General features: G+C 37.5%; 1 protein-coding gene across 2 annotated transcripts in view; it reads left to right on the top strand.

Annotated features, from left to right (window-relative positions):
* Positions 1-6540: 6540 nt before the first annotated feature.
* The window catches only part of olfm1b (olfactomedin 1b), a 37653-nt gene continuing 19034 nt past the window's right edge, over positions 6541-25159 (top strand). Inside the window, exons 1-4 of one of the 2 annotated variants that reach the window (XM_038305005.1) lie at positions 6541-7109; positions 17451-17600; positions 18170-18325; positions 22112-22331. In XM_038305005.1, coding sequence (XP_038160933.1) covers positions 7044-7109; positions 17451-17600; positions 18170-18325; positions 22112-22331 — 592 coding nt within the window. In that variant the 5' untranslated portion in view covers positions 6541-7043. Of the gene's footprint in view, positions 7110-14505; positions 15053-17450; positions 17601-18169; positions 18326-22111; positions 22332-25159 lie in introns of those variants that run through there. The other variant, XM_038305004.1, reaches the window with a different exon arrangement.

The following is a 25159-nucleotide window of genomic DNA, read 5'->3' on the forward strand; positions in this document are numbered from 1 at the left end:
CACCACATGTTGTTGTTTCTCCATATGGTTATGGCAAACTCTTAACAATAATTATCTTTATTAAATGATTCCTTTTTCTCATTCTTGCATATTGACAAAAAAAAGTCCACAATCATTTGTTTTTTTAAATGCTTTAGAATTTTTCTTAATGATTGAAAACTTATTTATTTTCAACTTAATCACAATTTAAAACACAATTTGATCACAATATATGAATAGTAATGGTTATCTCTTTATATATTTAGTTTTTCCTGATATGCTTAAATAATCTTTTAGGAATATATCATAGTGTAGGAGACCTCTTTTGGAATTTAATGTAGGAAACAACCGTAGAAATATGATTTTTAAATGATATTAAATGCTTAATCCGGTCCTATCAGTTTGTGTGATTAAGAAAATCTGAAATTGTTGCTATCAATTTTCTTTTTCTCCCAATAATTCTGCTTTAATTCTATGCTCTGTTATATGTAAATGTCAGACCCTTTAAATCTACTTATTTAGAGTAAACCTTTAAAGTTCCAGAGTAGGATTGTTTTTCATGGTGTTGTGATTGCCAGTCTAAAGAATTGGCTTTTTATTGTTTTTACTATGCCTCCATGAGTTTTGAGTTACAAAGTGCAGTTAATGCAGGAACTGCTATTTTATGGTCACCAAAGCTTGTTATCTGTTCCAGTTTATCTAATTTCAGGTGATTCTAGAAGCTTTAAACATCAAACATGATATCATATTAAGTGTAAATCTGTCATGAACAGGAGGCAGATGGACCAGTATTCAAGGTGAGACAGACAGTGGGAAAGTTCAAAACCTTTATTAACAAAAGATAACAGAAACGCGGAGCTGTGGGTCTGCGGACCACAGTGGCTGGGGTGGGGGGGGGCAGGGCACGGCCCAATCTCTGACCCTCTGGTTAAACAGTTCAGTCCATCCTCAACAGCTCTGGTTGACATTCCCGCTGTCAGCATGCCAATTGCATGCTCCCTCAAATCTTGCAACATCTGTGGCATTGTGCTGTGTGATAAAACTGGGCCTTTCAGAGTGGCCTTTCATCGTGGACAGTCTAAGGCTCATATGTGCACTAATCATGGGGTCTGATCAGCAACTTGATATGGCACGCCTGTGAGGTGAGATGGATTATCTCTGCCAAGGAGAATTGTTCACTTTCACAGATTTAGACTGGTTTGTGAACAATATTTGAGCGAAATAGTGATATTGTGTATGTGGAAAAAGTGTTAGATCTTGGAGTTCATCTCATAAAAAATGGGAGCAAAACCAAAAGTGTTGTGCTTGACAAAATAGTTTCTTCCATAATCTTAAGCCATATAAGCACTCTGCCTGGAATGGTAATGAAATGTTCTATGTGGAATAGTGAAAAGTCATTATCAGCCACGTTGATAATGACATTTATGTTAAAAAACAGATTTCCTGATTAACATAGGCTTGTAGGGACAAATGGTGGTTATGAAGTTCTTCTCAAAGTGAAAAGGACACAAAAAGGGATAAATTATGCCGAAGCTTCTGTGAGGAACTGTCAATAAAATTAAGATCAGCACATTTGGAGGAAAATGTGAAACATTTCCCTGTTTGCATACAGATTTTGCAATACTTCAACAAAAAGCAGAACAATGTTTTACTGGTTTCAAAATCCTGGGATGTAAATGTGGTGAAGAAATACAAATAATATCCAACTCAGCATAACAAATACTATGCACCAAGCACATTTATTTCTTTAAAAATTGTAATTAGTAAAAGGGAAATGTAGATACACTAAGTCTTAGACTTAGACAAACTTTTTTTTGTCATTCTCTCCTTACCAGGAAGCCTAAATCCACTGAGTGCAAAGAACTGAGAGGATTAAACATTTTAGTAGAAAATTCTAAGATATTTTCTGAGTCTTGCCACAAACAAAATCTGAAACATATATAATGTATCGGTCTAAAAAATTAGAAAAAATAATTATTTAGTAAGGGAAAAAAATAATAATAAAAAAAAAGATTGTTAGCTTGTTTATTTCTTAATAAGGAGCAACAGAGAGCGTTTCTGAGAAATATAGCCTATATATACTCTGCTTTCCCTTTCCTCTCAGTATATTTCATCCCTTTCATCCCATTCCTGCGCTTCCTTTTCCCTACATCCCATCATCATCATCATCCTTTAAATTCAATCTACCTCATAAACACAATTTGTTCTTCTTTGTTGCAGTTTCCTTTTGGGAAGTTCTACACGGGCTTGGAAAAATGAGCGTAGCAGAATTTTCCCAAAGATTTATACCCCAACACTGAAATCTTCAAGCCTTCCAATTTCTCCCCGGATGACAGCCATCCTTCGTCATCCCTTTACCCCTTCTTCCCTTGATCCCTCCATTCCTTCTGACAACAAACCTTCAAACTCATAATTGTTTTGGTCATGTCCCTGCTAGTGAATTGACACGTTGCTACATACTTAGCACTGGCTTCCCAGGACTGTGTGCTGGGCACGCTCCTCTATTCACTCTATATATATGACTGTACCCATCACGTAAACATCATTAAATTAGCTGATGACAGAACTGTGTTGGGGTTGATTTCTGGAGGTGACAAAACACACACAGGAAGGAGGTCCTGAATCTGACAGCTTGGCGCTAATCAAACAATCTTGAACTAGAATAGAATTAATCTTTACTGTCATTATACTGTCACAAGTACAAAGCAACGAAATGAACTATCTGCATTTAACCCATCCCCTTGGGGAGCAGTGGGTTGCCATTGTGTGGGGTTAAATGTCTTGCTCGGGGAGCCAGAGTGGCAGTCTGTGGAAGTGGGGTTTGAACTCTCAACCTTCTGGGATCCAAGCACAATGCCCTAACCACTAGGCTACATTCCCGTAACTAAACATGCAAAGAAGTAATATCGACTTTCAGAAGAAGAAAACTGACCTCACCCCCTTGAGCATTAAAGGTGTCTGTATGGAGAAGGTCTGTACCTTTAAAGACCTGGGCATTGTGATCTCTGAAGATCTGTCCTGGCCCTCTAACACCACAGGGTTCTCAGGTGAAATAAGTTGAAGAGCAAGCTACTGGAGTCCTTCTATCCTTATATTATAGTCCTTATATTACACTCTGTCTCAGTGTGGTATGTTAGTTGCAGGTTGTGGTCAAAACTGCTCAGAGAATTATTGGCCACTCTAATTTCGGGTTAGTTTTCTCCTGATTCAAATCTGCTTCACCATGGCCAGTGCTACAGGGGCATCAGGTCAAGAACTAACGGACTGAAAACCATTGTTTTCCCTCGAAGACATTGTGTAACTAAACCAAAATCCAGAAACTATTTCTTGTTTTATGTATATTTTCTTTCTTAACATCGATAAGAAATGTTTGCACTGGTTTTTGTACTGCATTTTATTTGTCTGTCTTTTAAGTGATGGCACTTAAATGACTGGCCTCCGGAGATGGGGGAAAAAAAAACTAATAACTCAAACCACTTTTTAAAAAAAGTAAAAATACTTGGAAACAAATTCCAGTGGGTTATTTTTTTCTTTTTAAATCTTTTTTTAAATGACTATGACCTGGATGACTGAGAATCTTCACCAGCAACTCAAACTAACTGAACAAATATACAACATATAAAACAAATAATGATCTGGCCCTTGATTGCTGGGCTGAGCCTAATATAAAAGAACAGACGCAGGTGGATAAGATGAGCGATAACTAGGAACCAGGCACAGTTAGGCAGGTAAATGAAATTAATAAATAAGGTCAGCTATCAGGGCAGATAACGACAAAATAGGGCGAATAACACTGACGCTCTCTACTGCAATGCCTTCTTTACTGCCTAATGCAACCAAAATGTTAAAAATCACATGTTTATTTTTTGCCAAATAATCCAAATAGTTAAATAAATTAAGTGATAAATTTGCCTCTCTTTGCTGTTTCCTCTTTTTGGTGATAGATAGTTCTATCTGGGTTAAATTTGTTTGTCTAATTTCTTTCAATAATTTCTTTCACCTTGAATCTGTATCGACCAAAGATCCACTTAGTAGTGGAAAACCCTTAATAAACACAGACCTCATTTATTGAGTATGAACTGCGGCAGAGGGAATCAGCAAACACAGCTGTTGCTTAGAGGCCAAATAGAAGGTGAAAGCCCCCAAAAGCCCTTGGCCTAAAATATGAAATAAAGATCCTAAACTTTGTTTTTATGATAAAGCAAAACATTTTAAATGGTTTAAAGTTCTTCTAAATATAAATGTTATGAATCAAAGAGAAAATTTTTTTAATAATTTGATTAATATATTAAAAGTCAAACTGTTGTTTTTGTTCAAATAAAGCTTAAAGGAATAGTACACCCAAAACATGATTAGCCTTCATTTTCTACTCACCCCCATGCTGAACAACACTCCGGAGTACTTTTTTGATATCTCAAATGCATCTGGAGATCTCGGAGGCTTCTTGCTGTCTGCTGACATTCAAATAATGGAGGTCTACGGTGCCCGAGACAGAAAGGTCCATAAAAGTCCACAAAAACGTGTCAATATTCCTCCATACTGCTCGTCCAATGTATTCCAAGTGTCCTGAGTGGGTAGCATCCAGAATTTACTAGAAACGAAGTCATTTAGAATGTTTTTAGAGCATAAACAGTAGTGTATGGTATTTCCTGAAAGCGCGCGCCGGCGCGTTCATGACGCTACGGAAGCCGGCAGACCAAACCAGATGAAAGTGCGCATTCGCGTCTGCTCTGCCAATAATGCAAGCGTAGCAGAAGAAATGTGCTGTTTACCTGTGCAAAGAAAGAAACAACGAAAGAAAAATGTCTGAGGACTTCAGTGTTGAGGAAGAGCATGAGTTCTTTGCCGAGCTGAATGCGCTGGTTTGGTCTGCCGGCTTCCGTAGGCTCGTGAACGCGCATGTGCGCGCTTTCAGGAAATCCTATACACTACTGTTTATGCTCTAAAAACATTCTAAATGACTTCGTTTCGAGTAAATTCTGGATGCTACCCACTCAGGACACTTGGAATACATTGGACGAGCAGTATGGAGGAATATTGACACGTTTTTGTGGACTTTTATGGACATTTCTGTCTCGGGCACAATAGACCTCCATTATTTGAATGTCAGCAGACAGCAAGAAGCCTCCCAGATCTCCAGATGCATTTGAGATATCAAAAAAGTACTCCAGAGTGTTGTTCAGCATGGAGGTGAGTAGAAAATTAAGGCTAATCATGTTTTGGGTGTACTATTCCTTTAAGTGAAAACTCAATCTCTTATCAGCTTCACCTGAACCAATGGCGATGTCCCTCATTCAACTTCAACCAATCAGTGTCAGGACAACACCTTCTCCAAAGCCTATCATCTTTCAAGATTCCCTTCATTTTTACTCCTGGCCTATCTTCTCTCCTGCCCAAAAGCGAAGTTTCACCCACCTCCGCCTCCATCATTCTCAGAATATTCTCAGTTCAACTCACCCTGTGGCTTACTCCAGCACCAGTGTCTGGGCCCTGTGACTTTAGGTTTTGTCATAATTAGCTACATCTTTTTAATTGCTTAAATAATAACTGATTAATATTCAGAGATTTATTACAAACTTGTTCAAAGTCTGAAGCTTAAATGCACAGATTACTTAACAATTAATAAGAAATTCTGAAAAGTAGACTATTACATAACTGTTAATGTTGATGTTGGTTTAAAAGTCACTCAAATATAATTTACAGATGGACATTACCCATTTACCTTCTTTCACATATATTATGTTTTCAAGTGAACATAAATTGAAGTGCAATTACCGTTTTATATTTGTAAGAAAATGTCAGAAGCATGCAAGCCTAAAAACCACAACACTGACCATGATGAACATGAGTGGTTACATTATGCTTTGGTTAAGATTGCTAAAGAGGGCATTGGTACATTTCACAAAATAGATGGCATCATTTTGAACAAAACATTGAGCCATTAAATTTCAATACATACAGTAATCACTCTTTCAGTTTGATAATGACCTGAAGTATATGGACAAAGTAGCTGTTTAATGCCTTTTGAAAATTAATTGAATGTTTCATAATGTCTCAGCTCTTGTCAAAAAATTGTTAACAAGACCTGAGAAAATGTGTTCATGAAAGACAGCTGTGAAACCTGATTAAATTACACCAGGACTAACAGTAGAAATTGGACCATGGGAAAGGATACCTAAAATTATATAGTTTAAACAAACAAACAAAAAAACTGCATATTTAAAATGGTATGAAACTTATAAATTAAAAGAAACCTAATAAAAACTAAAATTAAACAAACAAAAACTTGTATATCCCTTGTGTCCTCGCATTCCACAAATAGAAAAGTGCTCACCTTAACTTAAAAAAAGTTCTTTTTAAGACCTTTACAGTCTAAACCTGCTCTTGGTTCGTAGCATTTAATAGCCCTTGGTGTTTTAGTATACTTCTGCCTGTTTTGTCCAAGCCTTCTTTATTTTTCATCCTTTATATGAATGTTTTTTTCGTCATCACATAGGCCCATCCATGAGAGCCGCCTGTCCTCTGCCTGCCTGTTTAAATCTCGCTCACTCTGCGATGCAACTTCCGTTTTCAGCACCACGGACAGCTCCGTCTCTCTCATCCCCCCTCCCCTCCTCACCGAGACCTTATACAGCGGCTTGAGGCAGAGAGGTAAACTTTTGGCAATATCCTGACTGAAGGTTTGGAACCGGTGCATGCAGAGCACTGAACGCGTCCTTCTGCTCCCATGCCTATCAGAGACGCTCGCTGCCGCTAGAAACAACAGAATCCGCGACCCGACAAGGGAGAGGCTCCGGAGAAAGATAAAGGCTCCCGATATGAAATGAATATGCACGGAGACGATTCCGTGAGAAAGACCTGCCTTTATTTGCTGCGGGGGATCAAATTGTAATCGCGATCGTCTCAAAATAAAATAAAAGGAGAGCCGAGTGACTCACAGCACAGAAACAGAACCGAGAGGTGGTTGAAGAGAGAAGGAACACTGAGCAGGAGGGAAGCGAAAGGAGGGAACCGAACTGCATGTGAGACCGCTGGTCCAGGCGCGCGCACACCGGAGGCAAGAGATGCAGCCTGCGAGCAAGCTCCTGACTCTGATTCTCCTCATCTTCATGGGCACAGAACTCACCCAAGTAGGTTTGCATTTTAACGCCATTTTCCACCTGTTTGTTTTGTTTTAGATATAAAAGGTTAATTGGATGTTAATTAGACCCTGAGAATAAGCCCTCTCCCCTTCTTGGGTAGATTAACAGCCTAGGATTACATGGTGTGAATGCGTTGTGCTTTCACTATCTCCACCGCTGACAGATAAATGCCAGATCGGTCCTTGTTAGAGAAAGCTGCGATTTATCATTTATCATTTCCACTATTATGGTATCAGATATGATGCTTGAAGCTTCCTCTAAAACATAGATTATCAATTGATAATGATGGAATGCTGCTCCTTACAGTTATAAATCAGGGCTAAACAATCAAATGCAGTGTCTCACATTGGAGGTGGGGTGGGGAGGTGGGTTTTGAGCATGCCCACTGACCACAGTGTGACTTTGCTGGTGCATATGAGTGAAAGGAACAATTAGTTCAACAACAAGCTCAAAAGTGGCTCAATAAAAGGCTGGGTTGTTTATTAAAGATACATTTTACATGCAGTAAAAATCTGTAACATGAGACTCCATTGCAAGACAGTGAGGGGAGTGAGTATATTTATCACAGAGGCCCCTACTCTGGAGTGAAGTTTTTTTTTTGTCATTATTTTCTGTAATTATGCTTGCTTTAACACAAAGTCATATTTAAAACTGCATTTTGGATCCATCTGTAGCTGATAAATTAGAGAGAAAATAATATCAAATGTTGAACAAGCCAGTATCAATAAATTATTTCCCTCCCAATGGCACGCCACAAGGCACAAACTCAATATTGTTGATGTAAAGTAGTTTGCTGCAAAAACCCTGCTGGCTCTGACAAGCAGTGTGCAGGAACAGTATTGACACAGTGTGGTGGGGGTGGGAAGTGGGGGGTGGGGGGGTCCAACAGGTTTCAATGGAAATGTCACGAGCATGGGGGTAGCTTAATTCAGGGTTGTGTTTTGGTCTGTCAACAGGTTTTTACAGAAAAGCTGCATAATGCAGCTGCAGATACTGAAAAAGAAGCGGTTGGATGAACCCCCTAATTTGGAAACCCCTGATTATTCTGGGATGTCAAACTGAAACTTAAGAGCATAGACAGCAATTCAGGAGGTGGAATGGGGCTAAGGGGGTAAAAAAATATTTGATGGCTTTGCAAAAGTTTGATTAAAATACATCAGATAACATCAAATTAAATTGACTGTTTGATCCCAACCTCTTAAACAGCTTCCATTTACTTCATGCTCCCACATGAAAAAAGAAAGTCAGTGCTCACACAGTGTAAACTTAGTAGTTTTCTTTAAAAAGCACTTCCATTAATTCTTTATGTATTTAAATATTTTGAAATGAACTGAGAAGAGTTGTTAATTATATTATACAAAAACACAAATAGCTTTTTGTATTGATTTTGTCTGGGTAGTGTAAGTAAGGGGCTAATATTTTAACACTGTTTTAATTAATTCAGTCGAGGTTTTGACCAGTCTGTGAATATCAATTTACATGGATGTCTTCATCTTAAATTTATCTTTTTTTTTGCCAAAAACAAAATAAGTAAATTCTCATCCTGTGTTTCTTTTGCAGACAAAATAAATATGTAATTATAAATGAATAATTCAGTGTAGAAACTTACAGTCCTTAAAGTGCACACAAAAAAGGGATTTTAAAAAGTTTTTTTTTTTTTTTTTTTCGGAGCAGCAGTGCCAACGGATGATGGGAGTGCATTCCAGGTGGCTAGCCGTAATTCCCATACCAAACTTCTCCACTGTTTATTACACAATCCATTTTACTTAAGATACACACTCAGACTATTTCTTCATAACTTCCATAAAATATAACATATTTTCATACACCAGAGTTAAAAAGAGCATAGGGTGTTATTTTCCTTTAACAGCTGTGAAAAACAGTATAAATTGTCCCTCCTTTAGGGATGAATCAATGTGATGCATACCTGGAAACTTTGAGTATGATGTGACCAAAATTGGAAGATATAAAACAATATCACCAGCTGTACGTGTTGCTATTTATTAAAGCTTGACACAAATTAGCAGCATTGCTTACTCTTTGATTCATATTTGAAAAATAATCCTATTTGGTTTGTCTTGCTAGGAAATAGCAGTGAGGTGGGTTGTACATTTTTATGGGCTGTGTTTGTTCCTCTTGGTAGCTCCAGCAGTAGAGGCCAGAATTGTGCGTTGTGTTGTCCTCTTGGTGTTGTGCCTGATTTATGTGCAGGTCAGGGCCCACAACACACTGACACTCTTACTTTGATGACCTGGGAGGAGGTGGATATTATTCTAGCACCAGAGAAACAAAATGACAGAATACCCTGACAGCCAGAAGCATTATTGCTTTCCTTTCATGAAAACATAGTGTCCATTTCTGTGTAGGAGGAGAAAACTAAACATCTTCCCACCTCAACTCTGACTGAAACCGAGTACGGAAACAATCAGAGCTCTTTCTATACACATAATCACTGCAAGTCTTACTCCTGAATTACTTATCAGGAAAAAGCCACCACAGCAGTACTGCACTGCATCGACCTCTGATGCTGAACAATGATGCCCTCCTAAGGACTGCTTTAAGTGCCATGCTCCAAAACTTTCCCACAGTTTAAATTGGAACGTCTTCTTCTTGATGTCTGGCAGCAGGAGCAGTAAGGCCTCCAATTAGCAGCACCATCTTGCATTGATTCTACTCTCAGTTGTTCAAATACTGCTCCCCGAATTTGGCTTTATAAACCCCACGTTCTTTCTTGGAGCAGAAGTAAGCATTCAGAGCAGCATCTGTTCCTCACCTATACTGCCTGATCCACCAATGGGTACCTTGGCAACACAAGATGGAGCAGGTGGTGCAGTTTAAAGCCACTTTTTTGACACTGTGCAACATGGTTATTTAAAAATTAGCTCAAATTTTAAAGATTTGGTTGCATATGTATGTAGATAGTTTTTTTTTTCTGGAGTTTTAAAACTTGTTCGAAAAAACATAAAATAAAAAAAGGGTTTAAACAGTAATACTTAGTCTGGCATTACATCAGTTCAGAGTAAATTTCATTATGTGTGGTGTGATTGGCAGCCATGATTATGATTCATTATGCTCAGCTCAGGCAAAGGGTGGAGAGAAGGAAGGAAGCAGAAGAGGAGTAGGTGGAGGTACAATGCCTTTTACAGTCCGTTTCTACTCTGCAATATGGGATTTTTTTTTTCTAGCTTATTTTGTTTTCACGTTTTGTACCTGTTTGTGAAAAGGTAAAACTCCGAATTCTGTATATGACATTGTGGTTGTCCTACAGGGTACAAACAAACACAGCAGCACAAAGAGCCCAGGCAGAGGTGCTAGCCTCATGAAGCTTTAATGCTGAATTCTAAAGCAGTGGTAGGCTGTTCTGGAAGTGTTTTGTTAAATATGGCAGTTTGTTTTGGTGTTTTTTCTAGGAGATCTGTACCTTTTACCTACCACTTATTTAAAAATTTATATCCTGCATTATAATAACTATTTATTAATATTAATGTCAGACAAACACCCTGAATATCAGTTCAATGGATTGCTGTTCTTCATTAATATAAAGCTCCTGAGGATAAATGATCAGTCAATGCTACAAGGCATATCCGCCAATTTATCTTGACAAACAGTCTGATTGATCCATTCAGAAGAGGGTCAATGATTATTAATTGTTTTCTGTCATCATGATTAAATCCTGAGTACCTTAGCTCGATGCTGTGGCTATTTTGAAATAAGGTTTAGGGTACAGGCTACAAGAAGGATCATTTTAGAAAAAAATAATGGGTATCTGATAATCAATATAAATGTCTTCCTTCCTTGTCCTTTTTCTTTCTTTTTTTGTTTTTTTTAAAACACACACAAAAAAAAAACACATGAAAAAAAAAACTATTTTAATTAATATCCAAAAACAAATCTTGCGCAACCAGGGCACCAGACCGAAACCCATGGGGCTCACATTGCCCTTAGTCCAGTCGTGAGAATACATCATTAGAAGCTCCCGCTGTCCTACGCTAACCTTCATCTCGTTATACAATCTAAGTGGACAGCAAAGCACAGTGGTGGGTGAATAGCTGTCAATGAAACTACTGTCACTGTGAAATCCCACCTTAAAGGTCATCTACAGTAAATGAGAGAAGCCGCAGGTGGAGGAGAATACTAGATGTGAAAATAATAGACATGCACAGAGATTTTACTTATCCTTTCTTGCAGAGAAAGGCATTATACAGATTGTTCACCTATGTAATCAGATTTGTATTTGAACTTGTATCCTGTTGATCTATTACATGGCTGAATTCTGTTCAGCCATTTACAGTTCAGTTCAATATAAAATACTTTATTGACGTATATATATATATATTTTTTTTTTAGATGTTTATAGCTGTAGGCAGGAAGGATCTCCTAAAAGGGTCTGTTTTTGCACATAAAGGGGAGGAGCTTTTGACTGAAGACACTGATGTGTCTAACAGTCCTCTAAAAAGGATGCTCACTGTTCGCCATTATGTTCTTTGTTTTTTTTTTTTTTGTAAAATCATTTCCAGAGGTTCAAGAAAAGTTAATTCTTTATTAGCTTGTTGAGCTTCTTAAGTAATTTACTTTAATGTTGTTACCCTAGCAAGTCGATAGAAGCAGAAATCACACTCTCCTTAACAGACATAGAAGATTTGTAGTATCTTGCTGAAAACACTGAAGCCTCCTTAAGAAGTACAATCTGCCTTGTCCCTTCTTGTAGATGGCTTCACAATTGTGTTTCCAGTCGAGTCTGTATTTAGGTGACCTCCACTGCTTCTTCCATGATTATCTGTCCTTCCAAGCCAGTAATCTTACATTTCTAAGGGAGGACGTCCTAAATATTTCTCGATGATGAAGAAGAAAATGAGGAATGGCTTTTTAGTGCCTGCAACATACATTTATCAGCAACAGAGACAGATGGAGACCAAGTGGCAGGAGATGTGCTTGCATAAGCAATCACAAACATGCATTCCCTGAATTAAGTTACAATCTATCTTTTAGCAAAGGGTGAATCTGCAGATTAAAATAAAGATTTTTACATCAAAATGTCAAGACCTTAGCCTTTTCTGGTTAAAATAATTTTAGCAGAGAACTAGTTCCCTCTTAGGTGAAAATAATCGCAATCAAAAAAAGGTACACAGTGTGTCACTTTCATGTTGCTTTTAGGATTTGAAAAGGGAATTTGTCAACATAAAAAAGGCTAAATGTAATCTAAAAAAAAAAGAAGCCCTGTAATGTGCTTAAATGACAAGCTACTATGTCTTTTGTTGTTGTTGTTGTTTTTTTTTTTTTTTTTTGGGGGGGGGGGGGGGGGGTCAGTTTTAATATAATATTTACATATATATGTTTTTTTTTACTGACTGCACTGAGGGTTGTTCTTTAAGCAAACTGCATGTTTTAGAGTCTGTGCAGCAGGCAATTAATCACTAAATTATCGATGATTATTAATAAGTGAGTGATTATTCATCTGAAGTGATGTATTTTCACAGTTTGAGTCAGCAAGAGCTAATGATATTGAAGGAGCATCTTCTTTTAAAGTAAGACATTTTAACCACTTACTGGAGTTTAAAGTTAGGGAAACTGTATTGGTAAGGAAAACACTAGGAATAGGATTCAACCAAACTTTGTTGGTTTTGATCCACATAGCATCGGAAGAGACTTGTGATCTTGCATAATAAATCCCCTGTACACATCTCTTCTTAGTAAGTGGGCACACAAAAGACATCAACAGCTAATAAAACATTTGTTTTATATATTTTTAAGTACTATTTGAATCTTTTCTAACATGAATGAAACAAATAAACTTTAAAACGAGACATTTAACCATAAAGATCCTGAATTTGAGAGCCTCTGCTTTACACCACCTGTTAATTCAGGGTTTATTTGGTCAATTTATAATAAATATTCCCTGGTTCAAAGCAACAACAAAATCAGTTCATGGCCATTTACAAGCAGAAGCTTAAAGAAAATGTTGTGCCAGCCATTCTGTTTGGAATCCAGCACATTAATGCACATCCTACCTCAAGTAAACACATTGTTGAACACTTAGCCACACAAAAACACACATTTTTATAAGATTTCATTCTGTCAAATATGTTTTCCCACTTCAATTCACCCTTAAATATATTTGAACTCAAAAATAGCTTGTTTTAGCTCATCACTACAACTATTGCAGAATTTAACTCCTTTATTTGAGCTCTTAACCCTTTATATGGCACTCAGTGAAAGACTTTAAATATCTAAATTTCAAGTAAAGAGTGCACTGCAAAAAACTGAAATCTAAGTACTGTAAGTAACTTTTCTTAAAAAAGGTGTATTTTTTCTTGAATTGAGCAGATAAGTGAGACCCTTTGCAAATGGAATAATAAAATGTACATTTAGAATAAGGAAAAAAAATGCAGTCTCCTATTTCAACTGCATAATATCAAATAATCTGATTTTAAGGATAACAATGCTCCTTCAATAGGAGATGTTCTCGTTTACCTACTCAAATTGAAGGTAAATACACTTATTTTAAGACATTTTCACAAATTTTTAGATCATTTTTGTAGTATGTAATTGGAATCCAGGATAAGACCTTATTACCTTTGTAACATTCAAAAAACATGGATATTTTGATGGCAAAAATGATTGTCAATTTAATAACAAGAAACGCCAAGTTGCCCAAATATGTTAAGAAAAATAACAAAAGCGCTTCTATAAGAAATTCATGAAGAACACAGAGAGTGAAAGAAACACATATTTTTGGGTACAACATAACATTAGAGGCTTATTAACTTTTTAACTTTACTTTTTAACTTTTCAATTAGCTTTTTACCTTTTTTTCTTGGCTTAACTTTTTTTTTTTTACCTTTATTTACAGTAGGTGATATATCATTCAAGTTCTCATCTAATTGCTAAAATGCCTGTATATATACACACATACACACACTCTCCCGAGATTTTTTTATACTTGCAACACCAAATTCAGCTACACGATGGCGCCAGAGTCAAACAAATGAAAAGCAGGTATTTCATAATTGTTGGGAAAGAGGAAATTTATCAACATCAAAAAGCCAGTGCGCACCACTGCCTCATTGCCTCATCAGACAGTATCTCCATCGCGTCATTTCATTGCTGTTGCATCCGCGCTCCCTTTATGTTGCAACCCTTGCTTTTGCAGCTATAATATATTTAAACCTACAGCAAATGTCCAGCTTTTAGAAAAAGACTCTGAGAGAAAAGAATAAGTGCCAGGATCACAGCATCCCCTCAGCATCACTGTCGACTGACCTCATTGTTGTAAAAGCTTGTGTTGGGCAGCTTATAGCTGCGGTGCTAGATTGGCTGTTATAATGAACAGAGCCCATCCTGTGTGACATCATTGCGTTTGGCGCTTTGGAGATCTGTAGCACCTCCTCTCTGCTCCTCACATCCACTTGGAGACGCCCGAGCGAGTAGTTGATCACAGAGCGCACCCAGGAAGGAGGCGGATCCAGATAGTAAGGGCAAACCGGAGCTGGAGAGCAGCATTGTGCGGGACGATCACCAAAGAGGATCTATCCATCTGCTGCTTTCGGGCTTTTACACCCGTCATCATCTCCAGGATCCAGTTTTACGCTCTTGTCTCTGTCCCAGACGTGTGCGTCCAAGCCGCGCATCCTTTTGGAGATGTCCACGAATGGCCAAGCCGAACCGGAGAACCGGTCGGGTCATCAAGATGCTCTGGGCACCGCGACTCGCCTCCCCTGTATCTCCACGGAGTCTGTAGAATGAAGGAGGTTTAAGGTTTTGTCTCAGACCGGAGCGCAAAGATGACGGTGCCGTTGCTGAAGATCGGGGTTGTGCTGAGCACCATGGCGATGATTACCAACTGGATGTCGCAGACCCTCCCCTCTTTGGTGGGGCTTAATACTACCAGGCTGACAGCGGCGCAGGGAGGGTACCCAGACCGGAGCACGGGAGTAAGTTCTATCCTTTCCCCAAAACTGATACCACGGGAGAATTGATAAACAATAACAGGGGGAAAAAATGATTGGTTAATAATTTCAAAATGAAATCTTATCTTGCGCAAGGACTTTCCAATGATTTGGACATTACAGATTCATTCTCCACATTTTGAGCTGCTGCGTAAAAATGTAAAGTTGCTAATTACCCCCCAGATTTCCCCCCCAATTAAGTAAGAATTGAAGAAATCATGAGAAAACGCATGCAAAAGAAAAATAAAGCGCGCGCCTATGTCCCTCTTTTAGATCAGTAGGAGACTTCATTCGGCATGAATGAAAGGAGGCGCTCAAAGCCAAGGCTTTATCAGATACCATCTCCATGGTTTATCATCTTGCCAGATAGTTAAAAACTATTTTGTAGATTTTTGGCAGGAGATACAAAAATAGGCATGATTACATATTTTTTTATTTTTAATTAAAAATGAGGGGTTTAGAAAGTTTAATGCAACGTCAAAATGGGTCCCACATAAGGGTTAGTATGGCTATTATAATTTCAAAACCATATATTTATCTGGTTGTCTTCAAAAGCAGAGATGTGGGTTATATTTAGAAGAGGGAGACATTTTCAAAAGGATCAAAAGATGACAGGAACATAAATAGGCATCAATTAATTGAGGTTTAACTCATTGACATTCATCCTTTCCTCTCTCAAAATCAACATTCAGTTCAAAAATTCTGATGATCAAGAATGCCTGGAAGCAGCAGATTTCTAGCGCCGTCCATTGCCCCTCACCCACCCCTCCAACTGTCTTTATGATGCCTGTGCATGTAGAGATTTGGAAATCCTTTAAAAATATTATTTTGGTGTTGCATCTTTCCCTCAATCAGGTCAGATGGGGATCAACAACTCAAATCTTGAAACAAAAAACGTTTCTTTATCTTAAATATATTTTAAAAGTAAGAATTTACAAGATGCTCCTAAGCAGTGTATGCACAACAATGCACTATTGAATTCCTTCAAAATAGGCAGATGTCCTGAGCATATATTTTGAATCTAATGGCTATACCATTTTTTATTTTCATTTTTTTCTTTTTTTTTGTGTGTTGCAGTCTTATTATTATTTTTTTTTATTTTATCATTCAGGGCCAGGAAAAACTTGACCCCTGAATCTTTAATCTTTTGTCTTGTAGTGAGGAACTACTCTGTTTTATCCTCATTTCTCTGTATAACAACACCTCTCTAGTTGGATTAAAAAGCAGCTGGCACACAGTCTGACACCCAGCCATGAATGTCTTAAAAAAGCCACCTCTTTTCTCTTATCCCACCAACAGGATAGTAAATGGATTAGTCATGTCCCATGTGATGATTAAAAAAAACAAAAAAACCGAATGACATCATAAGCCTCCAGTTGTAGAGCCGTGACAATCAGCAGCACAATGAATAAGGCCTCTTTTTTTCCCCTCACTGTCAACATTTTCAACATAATTTTTAAATTCATAAAAGTGCAAAAAAAGAATGTCTGCAGATTCTTTAGGAAGCGGTATCAGATTTTAATACATTAAAAAATGCTCCTTATAAAAAAAAAAAATCTCAACCTGACCGATTTATGGTCTGAAAATGGTTAAACTTCATAGGTTTGAAAGGAGAACTGAATAGGAAGAGAAAAACTGCCAATCCTCGGTGAGAACAGATCTTTAGAAAAAAACAATCTGATCCTGATTTCTGGTCAGAAAAAAACAACACAAAAAAACTTCCTTGACCACTGTCCAATTTACAGTTACCCTGTGGATGAAATAGAAATCCATCTGGACTCCATCTGGAAGCAAAACATTAAATAAATTAATTGATTCTGTTAATTTAGTTTTCAGCTGATGAATGTCTTTCTTCATATGCATACAAGTGGCTCGTTTGTAAATCCTTGTTCTCTTGGGGCCACACGGGCATCAGGGAACCCCGAGCAGTTGCAGCTGGCTTGACCCTCAAGCTGACTCTAAATAACAGTAGTAGCTTTGGCATTTCTTCAATAAAATGTTTTATTGAGGTTCAGCACCTGGAAACGTTTCTTAAATCCCAAGCAACAAAAGGCTTTCTTGGACAATTATTGTAACTTTCTTGGTAAACGTTGTCTGTGGACAAGTCGGTGTATAGTTTCCATGGTAACAATCTACTGTAGGTCAATAGATTTCAAGCAGAAATGTTTTATAATATCTGTATAGTTTGAAAATCATAAGATAATAAACTGGTGGCAACTAATCTTGCCACCAGTTTATTATTGCAGGATCCCAACCTTGATTACTTAGACTATTTCACAGAACAAACAAACTTAATATTACTATACCCTTAATACAATTATTTTCTATGCAGTTTGCTGCTATTAAGCATTTTTCTCTTTTTTATCCCCTATTTTGTATGAAGGTTTTGCCAGCAAACCCAGAGGAGTCGTGGCAGGTGTACAGTTCTGCCCAGGATAGTGAAGGAAGGTGTGTCTGCACCGTGGTGGCACCCCAGCAGTCCATGTGCTCGCGGGATGCCCGCACCAAACAACTGCGGCAGCTGCTGGAGAAGGTAATTGCTTGGTTAAATACCTGGCAACAGCAATCAATGTCTCACAGTACCCAGGGTAACCATTTTACCCTTTCTCTCACACACACAAAGAGATGGTGTCCCAGTCGCCACACTCAATACGGGACAAGAATAGAAATCATCCGTCTAATGAGCTCCCTGGGAACCCATGTTATCATGGGAGGCAGTTGAACGCTGAACTTAAATTGTGCTGCGTTCACCCAGAACAACATATCTAATGATGCAACACAGCTTAACACCAAGGCTCGGAGCTAAGACACCATCCTTAGCAGATAAGCTAATCAGAAATAATGGAGATTTGCTGATTTACATGAGCCGACATTAAGAGATCCCTCTTAGGTTAGTGAGTGTGTCAAGTGAAACATTTTTGAAGAGAAAAATGTTGGAACAGCGTGCCTTCTTCACTTCTAAGGCCCCCAACTTGTTGGCCTGATGTCAGTTTGTGAATCACCACAAAACAAATGCTAAGCCAAAAGCAACATATTGAAAGCCTGTTGCTTTTTTCTCAACAGTATACACCTAAAAACAATGTGTTTTTACCGGATCCCCAGGTCCAAAACATGACGCAGTCCATCCAGGTGCTGGATCAGCGCACCCAGAGGGACCTTCAGTATGTAGAGAAGATGGAGTCCCAGCTCCGTGGCCTGGAGACGAAGTTCAGGCAGGTGGAGGAGAACCACAAGCAGAACATCGCTAAGCAATACAAGGTATGGAGCCACTTTTGCAGCGATCCATCCTAACATCATACCCTCATAGATGCATTGTTACTCTGTGTTAACAGCTTAACCCATTCTGTGTTGTCTCTAAGTAGAAAGAGCATAGAATCATTACCTTCATAATAGTGCACATTCAAATATGCCTCATTAAATATGTAAATATTTAAATATTTATTGTCTCGGCATAAAAGTAGCTTACAAACGACATACCATATAGCTGTATAATTATACCGAATAAATAGATGGAATATATCTGCAAATAAAACAATTGTTTTGAGTAAATTGTTTTGCACTTAAGTCTGTCTCTGAAATCGATGCTGCCGATTGTATTTGGTCACATTCTGATACTTTATGCATGAGGTCCTCTTATATCTCTGCCTTTTTGCTACATTTCAATTTAGTCAACTCACCACCTTTAAATCATTGAGCTCTCCCTGTTAAATTGGCCTAAAACCAAACAGCGCTGCACTTCTGTTTGGCTTTGCGGTTAAATCCATGACATTTAAATCAATAGACGCTCATCGAAATGCATTTGGTTGAATATACCAAGGTAAGCGCTTGGAGATAAACGCCTCTTAAGTCAGCTTGCCTTTAAAAACATGCAGCAACAAGAAGTTGTCTGTAGAAGAAAATGCATATTATCAAATTAACAGTTTGAGCTGCTAAGCACAGCATGGTCAGACCAAACAAATAAGTAATAACTTTCAAATATTTCATATTAAGGGTGTAGCAATAAATCCAGCTCACTACTGTAGATGACACAATATGATGCACTATATTAGGTTCACAATAAGGCTGCACAATATTACGAAAACCTGCGTTATGCAATAACAGTGCATAATATTGCAATAATGATATTACCTGCAATATATGAATAATTAGTTACGGTGGATCCATAAAGTTATTACTTTTCCTACATTTTTTATAACAGTCTTATTCCAGATTGTATTAAATAGATCTTTTGCCTGTGAAATGCTTGGAATCCATTATGTATGCAGTGTTAATGTCTTTCTGCTATGGATTCCTAGCAGAAAAATAAAGAAATAATAACAACAAGTACTTAAAAGGGCATGTTTTTTACATCTGTGGAATGGGGATATGGGATAAGTGATTCCATGACGGGATGTGGCATCTCCTGTCCATTTTGTTTATCAGACTGATGAACCTGTCAGTTCACCATATTCATGGTCTCCTTTAATTATTTGAACTGCTTTGAGGTTTTCTCATTTGCAAGACTCTGATACCCAGACAATTGTCTGACTGCTGCACTACATTATTAACTTTTCAGCAGTAAGAAGTCTTTACAACGAATTGTTTTATATGTGATACTGAGCCTTTATACCGAGCTTCCCAGAGCAGGCAGGCAGGAGGCCGCATGGTGTTACAGCTGCTGTGTGCAGCACTGACAGGTGTGCTTTGGGTACCTGGTGGAGAAGTAATGACACCAGATGATTAACTAGCTCATCATTCTTGCTATAACCACTACCCTTCTGCATCCCACTCACAAAAAGCGTGGAGAATAGAGTAATATGTCGCCCTCACAGTATGTAGAGTTTAGGCCAAGTGTGTGGGAGCCTGTAGCTATGTTTGCAACCTTCATTTTGCTAGCTCCAACAGTTTTCAACTCTTGCTACAACTTCTTGTGGTTGTATTTAATTTCACACATGAGATCAGTCTCATGGTTGCTGTAAGTGCTGAATGTGTTTCACAGAGTTCCTGATTTTGAAGAACGTCGTCTATTTTATAGTAGAATACAGATTTCCATCTGATTAGCCAAATATGTGAGGGGCTTCATTTGATTTATCAAATATGTCAACAATGTGATTGACAAAACACTTATAATGGGTAAATGCAAACATCTGAGGAAGTCTGTTATCAATGTTAGCATTTTTGTGCGCTACGCTTATTACACAGGTGGTTATCGCAATTACAACCTCATTATAAATGTTTAATATTGTGCAGCCTTAAATCACAAGAATAATTAAAAAAATCACGTTTTGAGATTCATTGGAGAAAAGTAAATCTAAAGTTTTGTTACTTTACAAATAAAATTTTAAATGTGATTGTAAAGATCTATGATGAACACAGAAGGATCCAGTACGGAAATGGTGATTCTGTACGTTGAATGCTCAGCCTAATATGCACTCAACTCCGTGTTGGCTATAATTATGGATTTCCCTAAAACGTACTCACACATTAAAAGTGTTACACATTAAAACTTTCTGATGCATACTAACAGTAAAACATTCATTTTAATCTAATTGTTATTCTTAATTGGTGGTATCAATATAATCCAAAAATACATTTAAAATACTCTTCTGTGTGTTTCTTACATTTGCAGTAGAAGTATGTAGTTCAGGATAAACCAATTTTAAGTATTTTAAATTTTGATGCAGGAAGTATAACATGCAGTCCAATAAGGAAACTTAAAAGCAGTTTCAATATAATGAGTCAACTACTACTAATTTATCTAAATTAGCATTTCTAATATAGTTCTTAAAGCTCGTTTAGCATTAGCTTCTTCTAGGTCAATAGAGTTGAGTAATGTCCGCCGAGTTCTCCTTAAATGTAACAGAACATCTCAACAACTACTTTCTTTATTTAAAAATAAGTTTCAAAAACAGATATATGTTAGAAATTTGAAATAAATGTAGTTATGTGCACATCCATAAAACATAGAGTTCTTCAGCATCTTTAGCTTTAGCATTGTATCTAAAGTAGCTTCTGTTTTCATATAGTCTGTCTTCTACATCTCCTTGTGTCTCTTTCTGTCACTTATGCATGCATTGTAAATACCTCATTTGGCCATGTTCAGTGCATGCGCGGAATTTACTGTAACACATCAAGTGCGTTCAACTAAATATGTGTGTGCCTTTGTGTGTCTCTTGAGTCAGGTTAGAAAGCTCTAGCCCCTGTCAACAGTCTTTCATTTTCTTGCTTGCAGGGCTAACTTTAAGACATGTAAAGAGAGCCACAGGGAAGAAGAGGCAGGTCAATTCCAGATTCCCCCCCCTGAACTGCGCCACAGTACTGAGAGTGTTTGGGCATCAAACAGTTAATTTACCCTTAGCATCATTAAGATTAAGAGACCCTCTCACCCTTCTCCCAAACCAACCCACTACTGATCTATTCCTGCATGTTACTGCTGTCAACGTTTTCCATCTTAAAAGCTTTTTGCTGGCGTGAATACATTATTTTTATTATTATTATTATTATTATTATTATTATTATTATTATTATTATTATTATTAATTGGTGTTAGTCATTTTTATTTTGGCTTTTGTCTATGCATATTTGGTTAATCAGCAACTCTTAACGTAAAGCTCTAGTCGTATAAATTCGAGACACTTTGTTGTGTGTGACATGTAAAGCATGTAACCCTTAATACGATGTTGCATTTTGAACGTTGATGACCAATAAAGAGCTTTCCCAATTGTTGTCCGTGTACTGAGGGCTTGCTTTTTTATAAACGGCTGTTTGCCACTTTGGGGACAGGAGGCCCCCCCTGTTCTGCTCGTCCGAGAGGGTGGAAACTATCCTTCAGGTGTTTCGATCAGACACACACCAGCACAGACAAATCATAAAAACAAAGACGGCTGTACACGTGACACACAAACAACAAACACGGACACAAGTAGTAAAGAAGCAGGGCAGAGATAGAGTAGCCAGGCTCAGACAGGTGTTTTGTTTTGTTACTTTTCTTTCCTTTCTTTTCTGGACAACGGGTCTCCCTTTGTTGGGCCTGACACTCAACCGAGCTTATTCTAATCCTTTCAGGCCATAAAGGCGAAAATGGAGGAGCTTAGGCCGTTGATACCAGTGTTGGAGGAGTACAAAGCCGATGCCAAATTGGTATTGCAATTTAAGGAGGAGGTCCGAAATCTGACGTCAGTTCTAAGCGAGCTACAAGAAGAGATGGGGGCCTATGACTACGAGGAGCTCCACAACAGAGTGTCAAATCTTGAGGAGAGACTGCGAGCATGCATGCAAAAATTAGGTAGGCACAGAAAGTTGTTGGCACACACTTTGCTTCAAATATGTGCATGCACACATACTGACGTTTAATAATTTCTGGGCTAATTTTTAAATTAGCCCAGAAATTATTTTCCATTATACACATTATGAAGGATGCAAGGGAATATTTTTGGTGGCTTGATTCCTTAAGTCCCACCCGACACCTCACTACCCCAAAATTCCCCAAAAGACAGTTTTATATCAACAAAAAAAACATAACTCTTGTAAGTGCTGCATGGTTTTGCAGCTCAGCTTATATTTCTTAGCACCCTGATAACATATACCAATGATTTAAATATTAGGGTTCTGCTTGTTTCCATTCTTTATTATAAAATAGCACATAATAATAGTTAAAAAAAATAAAATTGTGCTTATTGTGTTAGCTCACACAGAAGAAATCAGAAATATACAGCTTTTGATGGAAAAAAATGCAAAAAAAGATAAGTTAAAAACATTAAATGCTTTAGTAGAAACATTATTGGAACAGTTGTTGGTACCCCTGACAACCCCTTTTTGATAAAGAAAAATAATATATAATACACAATCTTCTCCTGCAGTTTGCTTGTAAAAGGATCCATATTTAGGTTTCTGCTTTTTCCAAAAACATGAAGAAAAGGGACATAAACAATCTTTAATGCTCACTGTCTGAGAACTTAAGGACTGAGTAGCATCTCATTGTATACTGTCCTGACAACAACCATTAGATCACATCAATATTGTGTTTGTTTTAAGAAACAACCTTGAGGGTTTTAAAATTAAAGAAAAAAATCAAATCATTTAGAAACCTTTTGTCAACCTCTAAGCACGGTGGAGGATATGTGATGCTGTCTTACTCAAATAGCCTATAAAGCTTGGTAAGAATCCTCAGAGATGCTTTCAAATACCAGAAGATACTGCTAGTCTACTAGTACACAATATGGGTCATTAAAGGGGTGGGATAAGAAGTCAAAAACTAAAGGCAAATCAATTGAGAAATGATAAACCAGCCACTAATTCAACTTTCATAGAGGTCTCAATCTAAAGACCAATAATCTTCACAAAAAAACTTTTGAAGAAGTGAAGGCAGGAGAAAATAAATGGATTCTGGAAGATCTAGACAGTCTGTGCAAAAAGGGAAAACTAAGTAAACTTGAAGGATTATGCAACAGAAATAGAAGACAAATGCATTTTTAATGTTTCCTTATATCTCTCCCAGTGCGTGAGCATTGCCTTCCTTTTTTTTTTTACATTTTAGGAAAAATAATGTGACATCCTGCTATTAAAATAGTCCCTCATCTCAGCCTTCCTAATATGGGTTCTTTAACAAAGAAATATTATCATGACAGTATTATTAATCACGCCCCATCTCAAAGCAGCACACAAGAACATGCACATAAAGACAGCTGCACTGCTCACGTGTATTCACCTCATAAGTTGTGATCTCAGTCTTTTCTTCGTTTTTAGCCCCTTCCTCAGTCTCTTCACACTTCTGACACAGCGCACGGTGCTAATAGATGCACACCCACATGGTGACTAAGACATATTACAAGAGTGGAGACACTCGGCACATCGCGGGTATATTGTGTCCCTGTTTGAATAATTCACAGTGCAAGATGACGGAGGGAAATTCAGAAAAAAAGTGTTTCAGCTACAATGATCTCTGTTAACTCATTTCAGCTCACTTGCCTCTTCTTTTGTTGTTTTATATGAGCAGAAAGCAATAGATAAATGTTTCCAAAAGAATTTATTTTTGAAATATATAAGGCAGTTTTCAATTGAGGAATCCCTTTATCAAAGGAAACAAGCTTTCCAAATCAGAATGGCACTATGTTAAAATGTAATTTCCCCTTCGAGTTAAATTAAATGGAAACTAAGATTAATTACATTTTTCGTTCACTTTCACGAGCCACCCCAGACCTTATTACGATCAGACCTGAGGAATCAATAACTTGCTTAAATCGAATCAGTGCGTCAATATCAAGTAGATGAAAATATCTCAGAAAGCGGCAGATTGTGCTTGAGATTGATGTCATGCCTGTTAAAAATCAGTCTTTGACATCAATCAGTGCAGAGAAGGTTCCAAATTCATTTTTTAGGCTCCAGGATTCCTCTAAACTACACCGAGAGACATTATCCTCAAATCGTGAAACCATTTAAGAGTAATGACTGTCCTAGATGTGGTTGGCCAACCAATATTATTCGTAAAAGCATATCGACAATTCATCCAGGAGGTCACAAATGAGCTCAGTTGTCACACCCATGGGATGAATTTCTGTGTTTACAATTTATCAAAAAGACACTGAGTACAAATTAGTCGCTTTTTACCTACCGTTATTCCAAAAATATTAAAAACGTTTAATAAAAACAAACCACTGGACCTTGTTTCCAAGTTTGAAGATGTTTCGCTTCCCATCCAGGAAACTTTCTCAATTAAAAATGTCATCAAAAGCAAAGAGTAGCCCAACAAAGCTTTGTGTTGGCTAAGAAAACATGCAAATTGAACCACAAAAAACAGGTCCACCCCTCAGTAATGGGGAGTTGTTGAGGTCACTGTTGGCCTGCAATACCACATACTGGCCTATGCTTCTGAAAAGGGAGACGTTAGGGTCAATGTTGGCCGGGCTGACCAGGTGAAATGTTTTGGTCCCCTGGATAGTGATTAGGGTTTAGACAGGTTTGCGTATATAAGCTGTAAAATATGAATAAAGATGCTATGACAGAAAAAATTTGATTGACAGATAACCGTTGATATATGTCATATATATATATATATATATATATATATATATATATATATATATATATATATATATATATATATATATATATATA

Source organism: Cyprinodon tularosa, unplaced genomic scaffold, assembly GCF_016077235.1.
Source record: "Cyprinodon tularosa strain WSP-4 unplaced genomic scaffold, ASM1607723v1 ctg55, whole genome shotgun sequence".
Lineage (NCBI taxonomy): Eukaryota > Metazoa > Chordata > Actinopteri > Cyprinodontiformes > Cyprinodontidae > Cyprinodon > Cyprinodon tularosa.